Source organism: Cornus florida, unplaced genomic scaffold (assembly GCF_030987335.1).
Source record: "Cornus florida cultivar Cherokee Brave unplaced genomic scaffold, ASM3098733v1 CherokeeBrave_3.0.0_Hap2_Chr05, whole genome shotgun sequence".
Lineage (NCBI taxonomy): Eukaryota > Viridiplantae > Streptophyta > Magnoliopsida > Cornales > Cornaceae > Cornus > Cornus florida.
Genome location: NW_026775575.1, coordinates 82,584,651 through 82,601,301, shown reverse-complemented (window position 1 = coordinate 82,601,301; position 16,651 = coordinate 82,584,651). Strand labels below are relative to the sequence as shown.

At 38.1% G+C, this 16,651-nt stretch overlaps 2 protein-coding genes across 2 annotated transcripts; both read right to left on the bottom strand.

Moving 5' to 3' along the window:
* Window positions 1-200: 200 nt before the first annotated feature.
* Window positions 201-7,572, bottom strand: LOC132309569 (protein SMAX1-LIKE 7-like; the record flags this gene model as incomplete). The annotated part of the gene is made up of 3 exons (XM_059807863.1): window positions 201-2,240; window positions 2,367-2,613; window positions 6,617-7,572. Coding segments are annotated over 3 exons (3,084 nt in total), but the record flags the coding sequence as incomplete, so codon positions are not given.
* A 599-nt stretch (window positions 7,573-8,171) lies between these two features.
* Window positions 8,172-16,118, bottom strand: LOC132307199 (protein SMAX1-LIKE 6-like). Its single transcript, XM_059804889.1, has 3 exons — window positions 14,582-16,118; window positions 10,338-10,584; window positions 8,172-10,211 (listed from the first exon to the last, which is right to left on the bottom strand). The coding sequence occupies exons 1-3, from the start codon at window positions 15,754-15,756 to the stop codon at window positions 8,331-8,333; spliced, it is 3,303 nt and encodes a 1,100-aa protein (XP_059660872.1). The 5' UTR covers window positions 15,757-16,118; the 3' UTR covers window positions 8,172-8,330.
* Window positions 16,119-16,651: the final 533 nt, after the last annotated feature.

Sequence of the window (16,651 nt, the reverse complement as noted above, 5' to 3'; positions counted from 1 at the left end):
CTATTTACCGGTTTTCTTCACACACACACAAACCCCATTTTACCTAAGTTGGATATTCTAACCATAGGCTTAAATATAATTAAGAAATATTATAGAAAAGTGAAAAAGAAAAAAAAAAAAAATCAATCTTTTTATTTGTTTTAAAGAAAGTACAAGGAATAAAATCTAGCTAGAAAAAAAAGACAACTGGTTCATACGTGTGACTAAGAATATTATGCATTATATTATATGCAATTAATACAACACATATAATGTGCAAAAGGAGCCAACAAAAATTATGAAATTACCTGGCCAAACAAACCTTTTAAGATGCTAAAAACTACATTATACATAATAAATACAAGGATATCTAGGCAAGATCATTGTACATTTATTCTTGCCGGAAGGCAGACTCCAGGAGCTTGCTGTTCCATAAGGCGGCCTTCACAAGTGACAAGTTTCAATAGAGAGTGACCGGTAAGGTGGCACCTCTGCCGAGCTTCGACAAAGCTTGTGCTGAGAACCCTATCGATCCAATCTTCCACCGATCTCTTTCTGTCAGATAACCAAGCAGCAGCAAGCATTTGCACCAAGACTTCTTCATCAATCTCCAGAAATGCCTCGGATCCAACAGTTTTCTGGAGACTACGGCTAATCTCCTTCAAAACTTCTGCGGCAAGCGCATCAAAATCAAATGGCTTGAAAATCACATTTTCATCCAGCTGCTCAAAGAAATCTTCCAACCAATATTCTGAATTTTCAGAGGCAGAGTCACTGTTATAGTTTTCGTAATCATTCTCTCCTTCCATCTCCTCTACCGGCAGATTCAAATCCAAACAGGAAGCCTTGTGTGCTCGTTTTGGTATTTGCAAGATATTGTCCTGCTTTGTGCAACTGGCGTCAAACAGCTTCCTTTTACTTGCAGAAACTGGATTTGAGGCTCCTTTGCTTGGCATAACCAACACGTTTGTGCCATCAGCTTTGTTGGCATTTCCACCTCCGCATCCAATTAAAATTTGCATTTGCCAACCTTTGGCTTCTAATATTCTTTCTTCTGAAAATTTAACTTGCACACTCCTGGAAAGCATATTTTGTTTTACCTTTTTTATCTTTGAGGTGGTAACAAAGATCATATTGTAGACGCCCATTTCTCTGCCACGCGAATCTGGAAATTTACCAGTCCTGATAGCCTGAGACAAGCTAGTCTGAACAAGGAAATCAGCCTTATCTACATTTTCAAGGAGCACAACTGATTGAGGTTTCTTGCTCATCTCCTCGGCAATGTAGTCAACAACTGTCTTCCCCCTAAACTTTACACCATGGCTGCTTAAATCTTGACGGTCAAAAATGGAGTTTGAGTGGCTAATCCCGTCTTCAGAACTAAGATCCACAGCAACTAAGCTTTCTCGGTTGCCAAAGATCATCTCAGCAAGTGCTGTTGCAATTTTCCTCTTTCCCACTTTGTCAGGTCCTACAAAGCTGAGCCAAATATCTCCTTTCTGATTTGAGCCATGACGCCTTCCATGTCCAGTTCTGCAACGGGATACAGTTTGACTAATCGTATAAATGGCTTCATCTTGCCAGCCTGCCTTTTCGGCAAGACCTCTCCATAGGGACTTGAAATCTTTGGGATCCAACAGCCCTCCCAACCCAGTACCTGAACAGGAAGAAGATTGGGTACGATTCAAAGCATTCTCACTAACCCCATCAAACTCAGCAGAAACAGATGCTAAGTACTGAGGACTATCTTTATGATCTTGAATTCTGTTTTTCCTAGGCTTTTCAGCAGCGGATGCATAAAGTGTTCCCAACCCCAATTCTGTAGCCACAGAAGTAACAGATGACGGTGATGTACGATCTGGCAGGTTCAAACTGTGCAAATGGTAAGAGGGAGGCCAATGGCTCTCCAACTCTAGCTGCTGACTCTTTGAAACTTCTAACGGTAGCTTGCGTTGGAGATTGGCTTTCTCAGCATCAGAAACACCACTTCCTGTAATGTTTGGTTTTGGTGGAAAAATCTTTCGCAAGTCCATGGGCATGAAAGAAAATTTTGATCCACTTTCATTCAGAGGTGATTCTTTACTACTGTTTTCCTTACCATCAACCACCACCTGAAAGCCTTGAACACCTGTAACTTGGGACCTGACCTGTGAAATAGCTGGTTCGAATGGTCGAGTGCAATGAAGGCGCTGGCAGATATCATTCCATTTCCTTTGCAGCCCCTTTAGTTTTGCACTCAGAACAGTCCCGTCATCTTTGGTCTGCACTGAATTGACGGAGCACATGTTATAGTCACGAATAAATAGATGAAATACTCTGTGTGCAAGTTGTGCATGGGTCTCCATGGTAATTGGTCAAAGAATTCAGACTTTGAAGGAGATACACACCTTCAGCATATCCATTCTCTTGCTCGTGTCAGCTTCATCCATTTGTAACCAAGAAGATAAACTTGCTGAGTACTGATCAGCAACTGAAGTAGTGGATCCTCCCTTCGTAACAACAGAAACTTCTTGCTCATACTTCTCATTGCAGAGGTCACAGCGAGTTGAGGATTGATTTGTGCTGCCTGATAGATTTGTGGACTCAGATGGTGCAGAAAAAAACCCACCAAGCGGAACAAATGACCCCATCAAGCTGTAAGCATATCATGAGCATGGAACTGTGAGATCCAATGGACAGAAACAGTCAGAAGCTAAAGTAAACACATTGCTGCATAAGTTTGTACCTACATACAGACATCTTTGGACAAATTAAATCAATCAAGGTACTACTAATTGTAACATGTGATGCATACATACGTGGAAATTCACTAGGGAAATTGTAAAAAAGAACCATAGAAATAATCCTAAATGTCACTTTCCATATGAATCTCTGATCACAAATTGATGTTGTTCCCAGTTAGACCACCGTCTAATTTAGTACCTTGTCAGAGCACAAAACTTTAAGAGAAATGGTACAGCAGCTAAATCAGGTCATGCAACACAAACATAATGCAAAAATATGTAATTTGACCTCCTTACAAACTGTTAAGGAAAAAAGTAGACTGGCGAAAAAGTTTAACTGTAGGGATATAATTCAATTGAAAGCTAAAGGAAAAAGACACCCCCACCCCCCACAAACAAACCAAAAAAAAAAAAAAAGAAAAAGAAAAAAGAAACAAACCCATCCCAGTTTGGGCTTCTTTAGGCCTTACTTTTTGAAGCCATAAATTTAATACTCTTTTTTCTTTTTGATTTTATACATAACTATGCCAAGGACGACTAAATACATTTTTGTATGCATAGGTTATGAAATAATTTACGGCTCCAAATACCTTATCTTACATCTTTTTTTATTAAAAATATATACTAAATCTTCAATTGTAGAGGAAAATATAAAACTCTTACCCACTTTGTCAGGTCAGACATCTTTTTTTATCTGGCTAAATGCTCAGATAGCCACCCAGCCAGATGGTGCAAGTAAAGTTATTATCTGGACTGTTCTGCCAAGAATTTACTACTAGAGAACTCTTACCCTTGATCTAGAAAAAAAATACATATTCGGAGAGTGGATCTCAGTTTTTGGGAGGTTAGAAAAACTACATGTTCAGAAAATGGATCACAATTTTCTAGGGGTGATTCCTTTCATCTAATTTCAATGATCAATAATCAATCGTAAGCAAGGTTTCAAAAAGCAGCATATATCCTGCCTAAGTATTAACTTTTCTCTGTTCATCAAAATTTTAGGAGAAGAAGTTCGCTGCTTTTCCTTCTTGAGCCAGGACATAACCTCAAGGCATGAAGCTTCAGTTTCATAAAGTTTTGACAGTATCAAAATCAAGTGTTAAAATGGATATAACAATTGCAATACTTCTATCCAACACTTAAAATTTACTGTCGTCAAAACAAATCCATATATCCATCATGATATCCCTTGATGTTAAATAAACCTTAAATGATACATGCTTATTAAAAGATGAAATAACATGGAAAAAAAAAAAAAAAAAAGTTGTTTATAACTTTGTAATAAAAACAATTGTATGTAAAAAGGAACTGTAGTTGCATGCAAGTCAAAACCTCGGCCTACAGGTGTTGTGTCTAACAAGTTGCAGCATGAGCATTGTGGGATATAAAATTCCAAGTTCTAACACCACACCTGAAGGGAAGTTGTGCATGCCTTCTAAAACAAACATATTAAACTTGATTTCCTCTGTTTAAATCCAGAGGTTACCTGAAGGATAATCAATACCGAAGATGAGCTACGAACTCCAACTAAGTTACCAAATAAAAGCACCAAAGGTGTTTAATGGGAAGATATATTACTTGATTTGTGCGTCATATAGCCTTAATTTCAAGCTTGGTAAAGAAACAATTTGAAACAAGCTTATTAAGGAAAAAATGGGTTGACTAAATTGAAAATTCCATAATTATAATGTACACTGTTAGAATTAAATAGTCTCTTTCTCTGAGACACTAAACCAAGAATGCTGGGAAATCATCTATACGTGCCATTCTTGTTTGCCTGGTGGAAGTAAGACTATTGTAGAATAGGATAAATGTTTTTTTTAAAAAAATTTATTTTATAGGGTGGTCAAGATATGCAGACTTGCAGAGCAATGCAAAATGTATATTCTCTACTTACAGGAGGAAAGAAGCCGGATGTCTTTCCATAAGAAGGCCAAACCCAAAATTTGGAGTAATGCAATGTCAAACAATTTGCTTAACCAAACTATCCCCATAAGAAGGACAACCCCAAAATTCGGAGTCCAAAAGGAGTGATGCAAACAAGAGAAACATGAAACCCCACTACAATGATTGCCCAACTAATCTAAGGTTAAAAGAGAAAATCAGAAGCACAAAGGTAACCTCAAAAATAAATTTCCTACCAAAAACCCACACTAAAATTCTAGAACCAACAGCCTTCCCCCTACTTGTCACCTTTGAGAAAGCTATTTTTCAATATTAGCTTAGTCGACTGCAACCGTACAAATGAAGCAAGATAGTTGTCCAAACTTAAATGCGGAGAACAATTCAGCATGCCATAAAGGCCTACAGAATCAAACACACTTGAATTATTATAATCCAACTCTCCAAATACAATTTAAAAAAACTGTAAAACTAAATAAACAAAAATGACACACTTATGTAAGTTAGTAAGTTGAATCTAAGCTAAACATATATATAATCTTGGCCCCATTGCATAGTGGAAAAAGTCCATGAAATCAATTGAATTTTGACAGCGATAAAAACATGTAACCACATACAATCCTAACAGGTGATCTGCTCTTATACCTTAAATTTCTTATTTGCAAACAAAGACGCATTACTAGGAGAGGGATGAAGTGCATATTGGAAAACAATTGATTCTCCATAGATATATTACACAATAACATCTCAAGAAGGAAAGATACGAGTAAACCTCAAAATATTACTAAGAATATGGAAAGCCTTATACAAACATGAAAGGTAATGCAAAACCCATTTAGAATACTAAATTGAAAAGTGATCAGCTATATCAAATGAAGATTGTGTTCTTACTTATTGATTGAAGAAAAAATTAAATGAAGATTGTCTTATAGTACAATTTTCTCTTCAATTAAGTTTCAAGAAAATAGTTGTTACACTTCTCCTTCCAAAATGACAGAACGATTGAAAACAACAAATTACACCACTCTATAAGCCACAAAGTTGGGACTCTAAATAGGGCTGGAGGGTATGCAAAACAGCAAAAGAAATCTGTGCTGTAGTTTCCAGCTACCTTTGGAACATAATGCAATATTTAGATTTTGAACTTTAGACTGTTTGGGTTACTCTATCAGTCACTTATCAAAACATGTGTTAATGAGTCTGAGGAGCTTGCTTCCAGTGGAAAATAGTTTTATTTATAACTAATAGAAGAAAGAAAATTGAAGACTATAACAAAAAAATCTTAGGTTTCAATTAAACCTAATAAAAATTACAATTGTGTGTTAAAACCAACAAATATATAGTAGGAAAAACACTCTGTTGAGTAGTTAATAATGCTCAAATTTCAATTCATTATTCTTTTACATTTCCTAAAAAGAACAGAAAACAAAGGAAGAATAATACGAGATCTTCTGAATCACTCAAGTTCAGTTTGTACCAAAAAATAAGGTGACACAGTCTGACACTACTAGTTTACAAACGTGTAACTTGAAATCCAAATCGTTTGTTACTAGCAACTGCAGCCTCCCCTGACCAGAATCTGCTAGATGTCAAACAATCACATGAACAACTTGTTGAGATGAGTAGGAAACTTAACCGTGTGGAGTTTTTTTTTTTTTTTTTGATAAGTAACCGTGCGGAGTTTCTTTAAACTAACATGGAGTTATATAAATGGTGTATCTACTAAACTGCCATTATTTAACTGATAAATTAGAATTTCTCAGTGGAGATTCAATTATGCATACCAAACTCACACTCATTTCTCAATGCTTTTCATGAAATGTTAGTTTAAAGGTGACAAGAGAAATCTAGAGGCCTTGTCCCACTGTCTAATACCCCCTCTATATTATACATATAATTCCAAACAACAACTAACGCACATAACAAACTTTAAGACCAAAAGTACGGAGTTTAACACTATCACACTTAAAAAAGAGCACGAAATAGAATTAAACACAAGATAAGTCACTCACCTAGATTTCGAATATAATCCTCCAGTTGAAGCTTTAGAAGAAGTAATGGGTAGCAGATGCAAATCCCAATCTTTCTCAATTGTCGGAAACCGAGCTAAAAACTTCATATAGGTCTCATAACTCCCCGCCACCCCCATCAACCACAATTTCGCATTGTGAAGCTCCAACAAGCTACTCAATTGAGACACCACAAAGCTCACAGCATCCGTCGACTTGTCATCATTAAGCACCTTCAGTTCGCCATAATTAACAACAATACCAGGCCCCGAGCAACACTTCACCATTTCACCCAATTCCTTAAACTTCATACATATCATTTCTTGATTCCCACCTTGAGCCACAAAGTCACAAATCTCCTTCTCAATACAAATCAAACTCAACCCATCAATTTCAGCTGGCAATATACCACCTTTACCTCTATCTACACACTCCGTGAAGCTACGAAGCCCATCCTTTGCACAAACCCCAATCAGTAACGGGTTCTTCCCTTTTTTATTTACAAGAACCTCCCCAATTCTCTTACAATTTTCATCTGCATTTTCAAACCCTGAAAAGCCCGCGAACGGAAAATTGAAACTCCGGTGATTCAATTCCGAATCGGTTAAATTACAGAGGAACAGAGGCGGACACCGAGACCGTGAAAATCGTGACATGGTGGGAGGATGAAGAATTGCGAGCTTGATGTCACAGCTCGTAAACCCCGCTTCTCCGAAGACCCTACTGACAATCGGGTCATCGAGAATCGAGAGTATGAAGTGCTTGAGCTCAACCTTCACACATGTAAGCGACGACTGGTTCTGCTGCTGCAATTGCTGGTACAAGTGAAAAGTCTCCGGTTGTCTCCGTTGATTCGCTTGCGACCGTTTGATGGCGGCCATGAGAGAGTTCGACACCGGAGGCTCGTCCACGGCTTTCGATGACGGCAGTCTATCGAGTGACACACCGACGGGTGGACATGTGTATTACACGAAACGGTCCAAATGCACCCGTTGAACACTACAACAGGTGCAATTAAGTTTTTCTCCTTGTATGCTGAAACACAGAGCAGTTAGATGTTTTTTTTTTTTTTTTTTTTTTTTTCAAAATTTTGTTTTGTTTTCAGGATTATTGAAAACTTTTTTTTTATAGTTGGGCCAATCAGGGTCTAAGTATTTGGGTTGTTAATGACTTGGTAGCCCAACTAACAATATAAAGGGCATGAGCCTGACAAATGTAATGGGCCCTGCCCTAAAAATTATTAGAGCAGCATCTTTGGACCTGAATAGGAAACTGAATACAGATAAACTAAATAAGTTAAGCCCAGTTTGAGTTCCTTTGGATGTTCGAGTTAGTTCGGGCCATTTATACTTAAATGATCTATTTACCGGTTTTCTTCACACACACACAAACCCCATTTTACCCAAGTTGGATATTCTAACCATAGGCTTAAATATAATTAAGAAATATTATAGAAAAGTGAAAAAGAAAAAAAAAAAAATCAATCTTTTTATATGGTTTAAAGAAAGTACAAGGAATAAAATCTAGCTAGAAAAAAAAGACAACTGGTTCATACGTGTGACTAAGAATATTATGCATTATATTATATGCAATTAATACAACACATATAATGTGCAAAAGGAGCCAACAAAAATTATGAAATTACCTGGCCAAACAAACCTTTTAAGATGCTAAAAACTACATTATACATAATAAATACAAGGATATCTAGGCAAGATCATTGTACATTTATTCTTGCCGGAAGGCAGACTCCAGGAGCTTGCTGTTCCATAAGGCGGCCTTCACAAGTGACAAGTTTCAATAGAGAGTGACCGGTAAGGTGGCACCTCTGCCGAGCTTCGACAAAGCTTGTGCTGAGAACCCTATCGATCCAATCTTCCACCGATCTCTTTCTGTCAGATAACCAAGCAGCAGCAAGCATTTGCACCAAGACTTCTTCATCAATCTCCAGAAATGCCTCGGATCCAACAGTTTTCTGGAGACTACGGCTAATCTCCTTCAAAACTTCTGCGGCAAGCGCATCAAAATCAAATGGCTTGAAAATCACATTTTCATCCAGCTGCTCAAAGAAATCTTCCAACCAATATTCTGAATTTTCAGAGGCAGAGTCACTGTTATAGTTTTCGTAATCATTCTCTCCTTCCATCTCCTCTACCGGCAGATTCAAATCCAAACAGGAAGCCTTGTGTGCTCGTTTTGGTATCTGCAAGATATTGTCCTGCTTTGTGCAACTGGCGTCAAACAGCTTCCTTTTACTTGCAGAAACTGGATTTGAGGCTCCTTTGCTTGGCATAACCAACACGTTTGTGCCATCAGCTTTGTTGGCATTTCCACCTCCGCATCCAATTAAAATTTGCATTTGCCAACCTTTGGCTTCTAATATTCTTTCTTCTGAAAATTTAACTTGCACACTCCTGGAAAGCATATTTTGTTTTACCTTTTTTATCTTTGAGGTGGTAACAAAGATCATATTGTAGACGCCCATTTCTCTGCCACGCGAATCTGGAAATTTACCAGTCCTGATAGCCTGAGACAAGCTAGTCTGAACAAGGAAATCAGCCTTATCTACATTTTCAAGGAGCACAACTGATTGAGGTTTCTTGCTCATCTCCTCGGCAATGTAGTCAACAACTGTCTTCCCCCTAAACTTTACACCATGGCTGCTTAAATCTTGACGGTCAAAAATGGAGTTTGAGTGGCTAATCCCGTCTTCAGAACTAAGATCCACAGCAACTAAGCTTTCTCGGTTGCCAAAGATCATCTCAGCAAGTGCTGTTGCAATTTTCCTCTTTCCCACTTTGTCAGGTCCTACAAAGCTGAGCCAAATATCTCCTTTCTGATTTGAGCCATGACGCCTTCCATGTCCAGTTCTGCAACGGGATACAGTTTGACTAATCGTATAAATGGCTTCATCTTGCCAGCCTGCCTTTTCGGCAAGACCTCTCCATAGGGACTTGAAATCTTTGGGATCCAACAGCCCTCCCAACCCAGTACCTGAACAGGAAGAAGATTGGGTACGATTCAAAGCATTCTCACTAACCCCATCAAACTCAGCAGAAACAGATGCTAAGTACTGAGGACTATCTTTATGATCTTGAATTCTGTTTTTCCTAGGCTTTTCAGCAGCGGATGCATAAAGTGTTCCCAACCCCAATTCTGTAGCCACAGAAGTAACAGATGACGGTGATGTACGATCTGGCAGGTTCAAACTGTGCAAATGGTAAGAGGGAGGCCAATGGCTCTCCAACTCTAGCTGCTGACTCTTTGAAACTTCTAACGGTAGCTTGCGTTGGAGATTGGCTTTCTCAGCATCAGAAACACCACTTCCTGTAATGTTTGGTTTTGGTGGAAAAATCTTTCGCAAGTCCATGGGCATGAAAGAAAATTTTGATCCACTTTCATTCAGAGGTGATTCTTTACTACTGTTTTCCTTACCATCAACCACCACCTGAAAGCCTTGAACACCTGTAACTTGGGACCTGACCTGTGAAATAGCTGGTTCGAATGGTCGAGTGCAATGAAGGCGCTGGCAGATATCATTCCATTTCCTTTGCAGCCCCTTTAGTTTTGCACTCAGAACAGTCCCGTCATCTTTGGTCTGCACTGAATTGACGGAGCACATGTTATAGTCACGAATAAATAGATGAAATACTCTGTGTGCAAGTTGTGCATGGGTCTCCATGGTAATTGGTCAAAGAATTCAGACTTTGAAGGAGATACACACCTTCAGCATATCCATTCTCTTGCTCGTGTCAGCTTCATCCATTTGTAACCAAGAAGATAAACTTGCTGAGTACTGATCAGCAACTGAAGTAGTGGATCCTCCCTTCGTAACAACAGAAACTTCTTGCTCATACTTCTCATTGCAGAGGTCACAGCGAGTTGAGGATTGATTTGTGCTGCCTGATAGATTTGTGGACTCAGATGGTGCAGAAAAAAACCCACCAAGCGGAACAAATGACCCCATCAAGCTGTAAGCATATCATGAGCATGGAACTGTGAGATCCAATGGACAGAAACAGTCAGAAGCTAAAGTAAACACATTGCTGCATAAGTTTGTACCTACATACAGACATCTTTGGACAAATTAAATCAATCAAGGTACTACTAATTGTAACATGTGATGCATACATACGTGGAAATTCACTAGGGAAATTGTAAAAAAGAACCATAGAAATAATCCTAAATGTCACTTTCCATATGAATCTCTGATCACAAATTGATGTTGTTCCCAGTTAGACCACCGTCTAATTTAGTACCTTGTCAGAGCACAAAACTTTAAGAGAAATGGTACAGCAGCTAAATCAGGTCATGCAACACAAACATAATGCAAAAATATGTAATTTGACCTCCTTACAAACTGTTAAGGAAAAAAGTAGACTGGCGAAAAAGTTTAACTGTAGGGATATAATTCAATTGAAAGCTAAAGGAAAAAGACACCCCCACCCCCCACAAACAAACCAAAAAAAAAAAAAAAGAAAAAGAAAAAAGAAACAAAGCCATCCCAGTTTGGGCTTCTTTAGGCCTTACTTTTTGAAGCCATAAATTTAATACTCTTTTTTCTTTTTGATTTTATACATAACTATGCCAAGGACGACTAAATACATTTTTGTATGCATAGGTTATGAAATAATTTACGGCTCCAAATACCTTATCTTACATCTTTTTTTATTAAAAATATATACTAAATCTTCAATTGTAGAGGAAAATATAAAACTCTTACCCACTTTGTCAGGTCAGACATCTTTTTTTATCTGGCTAAATGCTCAGATAGCCACCCAGCCAGATGGTGCAAGTAAAGTTATTATCTGGACTGTTCTGCCAAGAATTTACTACTAGAGAACTCTTACCCTTGATCTAGAAAAAAAATACATATTCGGAGAGTGGATCTCAGTTTTTGGGAGGTTAGAAAAACTACATGTTCAGAAAATGGATCACAATTTTCTAGGGGTGATTCCTTTCATCTAATTTCAATGATCAATAATCAATCGTAAGCAAGGTTTCAAAAAGCAGCATATATCCTGCCTAAGTATTAACTTTTCTCTGTTCATCAAAATTTTAGGAGAAGAAGTTCGCTGCTTTTCCTTCTTGAGCCAGGACATAACCTCAAGGCATGAAGCTTCAGTTTCATAAAGTTTTGACAGTATCAAAATCAAGTGTTAAAATGGATATAACAATTGCAATACTTCTATCCAACACTTAAAATTTACTGTCGTCAAAACAAATCCATATATCCATCATGATATCCCTTGATGTTAAATAAACCTTAAATGATACATGCTTATTAAAAGATGAAATAACATGGAAAAAAAAAAAAAAAAAAGTTGTTTATAACTTTGTAATAAAAACAATTGTATGTAAAAAGGAACTGTAGTTGCATGCAAGTCAAAACCTCGGCCTACAGGTGTTGTGTCTAACAAGTTGCAGCATGAGCATTGTGGGATATAAAATTCCAAGTTCTAACACCACACCTGAAGGGAAGTTGTGCATGCCTTCTAAAACAAACATATTAAACTTGATTTCCTCTGTTTAAATCCAGAGGTTACCTGAAGGATAATCAATACCGAAGATGAGCTACGAACTCCAACTAAGTTACCAAATAAAAGCACCAAAGGTGTTTAATGGGAAGATATATTACTTGATTTGTGCGTCATATAGCCTTAATTTCAAGCTTGGTAAAGAAACAATTTGAAACAATCTTATTAAGGAAAAAATGGGTTGACTAAATTGAAAATTCCATAATTATAATGTACACTGTTAGAATTAAATAGTCTCTTTCTCTGAGACACTAAACCAAGAATGCTGGGAAATCATCTATACGTGCCATTCTCGTTTGCCTGGTGGAAGTAAGACTATTGTAGAATAGGATAAATGTTTTTTTTTTAAAAATTTATTTTATAGGGTGGTCAAGATATGCAGACTTGCAGAGCAATGCAAAATGTATATTCTCTACTTACAGGAGGAAAGAAGCCGGATGTCTTTCCATAAGAAGGCCAAACCCAAAATTTGGAGTAATGCAATGTCAAACAATTTGCTTAACCAAACTATCCCCATAAGAAGGACAACCCCAAAATTCGGAGTCCAAAAGGAGTGATGCAAACAAGAGAAACATGAAACCCCACTACAATGATTGCCCAACTAATCTAAGGTTAAAAGAGAAAATCAGAAGCACAAAGGTAACCTCAAAAATAAATTTCCTACCAAAAACCCACACTAAAATTCTAGAACCAACAGCCTTCCCCCTACTTGTCACCTTTGAGAAAGCTATTTTTCAATATTAGCTTAGTCGACTGCAACCGTACAAATGAAGCAAGATAGTTGTCCAAACTTAAATGCGGAGAACAATTCAGCATGCCATAAAGGCCTACAGAATCAAACACACTTGAATTATTATAATCCAACTCTCCAAATACAATTTAAAAAAACTGTAAAACTAAATAAACAAAAATGACACACTTATGTAAGTTAGTAAGTTGAATCTAAGCTAAACATATATATAATCTTGGCCCCATTGCATAGTGGAAAAAGTCCATGAAATCAATTGAATTTTGACAGCGACAAAAACATGTAACCACATACAATCCTAACAGGTGATCTGCTCTTATACCTTAAATTTCTTATTTGCAAACAAAGACGCATTACTAGGAGAGGGATGAAGTGCATATTGGAAAACAATTGATTCTCCATAGATATATTACACAATAACATCTCAAGAAGGAAAGATACGAGTAAACCTCAAAATATTACTAAGAATATGGAAAGCCTTATACAAACATGAAAGGTAATGCAAAACCCAGTTAGAATACTAAATTGAAAAGTGATCAGCTATATCAAATGAAGATTGTGTTCTTACTTATTGATTGAAGAAAAAATTAAATGAAGATTGTCTTATAGTACAATTTTCTCTTCAATTAAGTTTCAAGAAAATAGTTGTTACACTTCTCCTTCCAAAATGACAGAACGATTGAAAACAACAAATTACACCACTCTATAAGCCACAAAGTTGGGACTCTAAATAGGGCTGGAGGGTATGCAAAACAGCAAAAGAAATCTGTGCTGTAGTTTCCAGCTACCTTTGGAACATAATGCAATATTTAGATTTTGAACTTTAGACTGTTTGGGTTACTCTATCAGTCACTTATCAAAACATGTGTTAATGAGTCTGAGGAGCTTGCTTCCAGTGGAAAATAGTTTTATTTATAACTAATAGAAGAAAGAAAATTGAAGACTATAACAAAAAAATCTTAGGTTTCAATTAAACCTAATAAAAATTACAATTGTGTGTTAAAACCAACAAATATATAGTAGGAAAAACACTCTGTTGAGTAGTTAATAATGCTCAAATTTCAATTCATTATTCTTTTACATTTCCTAAAAAGAACAGAAAACAAAGGAAGAATAATACGGGATCTTCTGAATCACTCAATTTCAGTTTGTACCAAAAAATAGGTGACACAGTCTGACACTACTAGTTTACAAACGTGTAACTTGAAATCCAAATCGTTTGTTACTAGCAACTGCAGCCTCCCCTGACCAGAATCTGCTAGATGTCAAACAATCACATGAACAACTTGTTGAGATGAGTAGGAAACTTAACCGTGCGGAGTTTCTTTTTTTTGATAAGTAACCGTGCGGAGTTTCTTTAAACTAACATGGAGTTATATAAATGGTGTATCTACTAAACTGCTATTATTTAACTGATAAATTAGAATTTCTCAGTGGAGATTCAATTATGCATACCAAACTCACACTCATTTCTCAATGCTTTTCATGAAATGTTAGTTTAAAGGTGACAAGAGAAATCTAGAGGCCTTGTCCCACTGTCTAATACCCCCTCTATATTATACATATAATTCCAAACAACAACTAACGCACATAACAAACTTTAAGACTAAAAGTACGGAGTTTAACACTATCACACTTAAAAAAGAGCACGAAATAGAATTAAACACAAGATAAGTCACTCACCTAGATTTCGAATATAATCCTCCAGTTGAAGCTTTAGAAGAAGTAATGGGTAGCAGATGCAAATCCCAATCTTTCTCAATTGTCGGAAACCGAGCTAAAAACTTCATATAGGTCTCATAACTCCCCGCCACCCCCATCAACCACAATTTCGTATTGTGAAGCTCCAACAAGCTACTCAATTGAGACACCACATAGCTCACAGCATCCGTCGACTTGTCATCATCAAGCACCTTCAGTTCGCCATAATTAACAACAATACCAGGCCCCGAGCAACACTTCACCATTTCACCCAATTCCTTAAACTTCATACATATCATTTCTTGACTCCCACCTTGAGCCACAAAGTCACAAATCTCCTTCTCAATACAAATCAAACTCAACCCATCAATTTCAGCTGGCAATATACCACCTTTACCTCTATCTACACACTCCGTGAAGCTACGAAGCGCATCCTTTGCACAAACCCCAATCAGTAACGGGTTCTTCCCTTTTTTATTTACAAGAACCTCCCCAATTCTCTTACAATTTTCATCTGCATTTTCAAACCCTGAAAAGCCCGCGAACGGAAAATTGAAACTCCGGTGATTCAATTCCGAATCGGTTAAATTACAGAGGAACAGAGGCGGACACCGAGACCGTGAAAATCGTGACATGGTGGGAGGATGAAGAATTGCGAGCTTGATGTCACAGCTCGTAAACCCCGCTTCTCCGAAGACCCTACTGACAATCGGGTCATCGAGAATCGAGAGTATGAAGTGCTTGAGCTCAACCTTCACACATGTAAGCGACGACTGGTTCTGCTGCTGCAATTGCTGGTACAAGTGAAAAGTCTCCGGTTGTCTCCGTTGATTCGCTTGCGACCGTTTGATGGCGGCCATGAGAGAGTTCGACACCGGAGGCTCGTCCACGGCTTTCGATGACGGCAGTCTATCGAGTGACACACCGACGGAGAGCTCAAGCGCACGGAACTGTAGACGTGGCGAGTACGCAGAGCTCCGAGCGCGTGCGCATGCGTCGCGTAGAGTGGAAGATGGCAGAGCGAGGAGTGCCGAGACGGCGTGGAGGGATGTTGTTTGGGCGTGGCTACGGCGGCGAGCCACCCCCACGGCGTCGTCGAGTGCACGCGCGGCCTCTTCGGTTAAGCATTGCCTGGCCGTACCTACCGGCGTTGGCATCGCCGGCGAGCGTGTATATATATATATATATATATGTATGTATGTATGTGTGTGAATATATGATGTATATGTGTTTGTAGTATAAAATACAATAATCTCTTCTCAACCAACCTCCAACCAAATAAAAAATTCCAAGAGGGTATACTTCATGACCTTTTAAGATTTATTTATTGAAGCAGAGGAGAGAGAAAGAGGCATTTGGTTCTTGTTGTTGAAGTGGGTCCCTCTCATTGGGGCACTAGAACAAACATATGGTGAGCGAGATTCTCTTTCAATAAAAAGAAAGATCTTTCTCTCATCTTATGATCTATGGCATTGGTATCCTATCAAGCTCACAAGCTTCGCGTACACTACTGTTCTGGAGAGAGAAAGTGATGGTTTTTAGAGAGAGAAAAGGGGGTGAAAAGAAGGAGAGAGATGCCGTGTCCACTTGATGACAATGGAGTCACTGTCTAGCTTTGGGAGAGAGAGATAAAAGAGAGTGTCGAATGTCAATTCAATTTTTTGGCTAAAGATTTACTAATCCTTGTGATAAGGTAGTGTGGTAGGAAGATTAAACTGATCGGGGCTCTCTCTTTCCACATCCTCAACCACACGTATTCTTCCTTCGCTTTCATGTCACCAAGGGCATCTCCTGTGCCTCAATTCCACTCGCTATTCATCGCGTGGACAACACTCTCCTCATAATTATTCGTTGGTCCACTTTGGGCGTCACAATTTGAGATTTTTGCTGGCTAATTCTCATTCGGACATGTTTTGATGCATGCAATTTGGGTGCACCTCATTATTTCACAGCCTTTTCACCTCCATCCTTTCCGCGTGTCAAGGGTATAAAAAGTTGTGAGTGGACAGCAGACTGTTGTACCACACTCGAACATTGTGAGTGGCTCCCACG

Excerpts from the sequence above, each read along its gene's own strand:
- LOC132307199 (XM_059804889.1), bottom strand. The coding sequence starts at position 15,756 with ATGCCAACGCCGGTAGGTACGGCCAGGCAATGCTTAACCGAAGAGGCC. Across the intron at positions 10,585-14,581 it reads GGATTATATTCGAAATCTAG|CTTGATGGGGTCATTTGTTC; the intron begins GTGAGTGACTTA and ends ATATGCTTACAG. Across the intron at positions 10,212-10,337 it reads AGAGAATGGATATGCTGAAG|ACCAAAGATGACGGGACTGT; the intron begins GTGTGTATCTCC and ends AATTCAGTGCAG.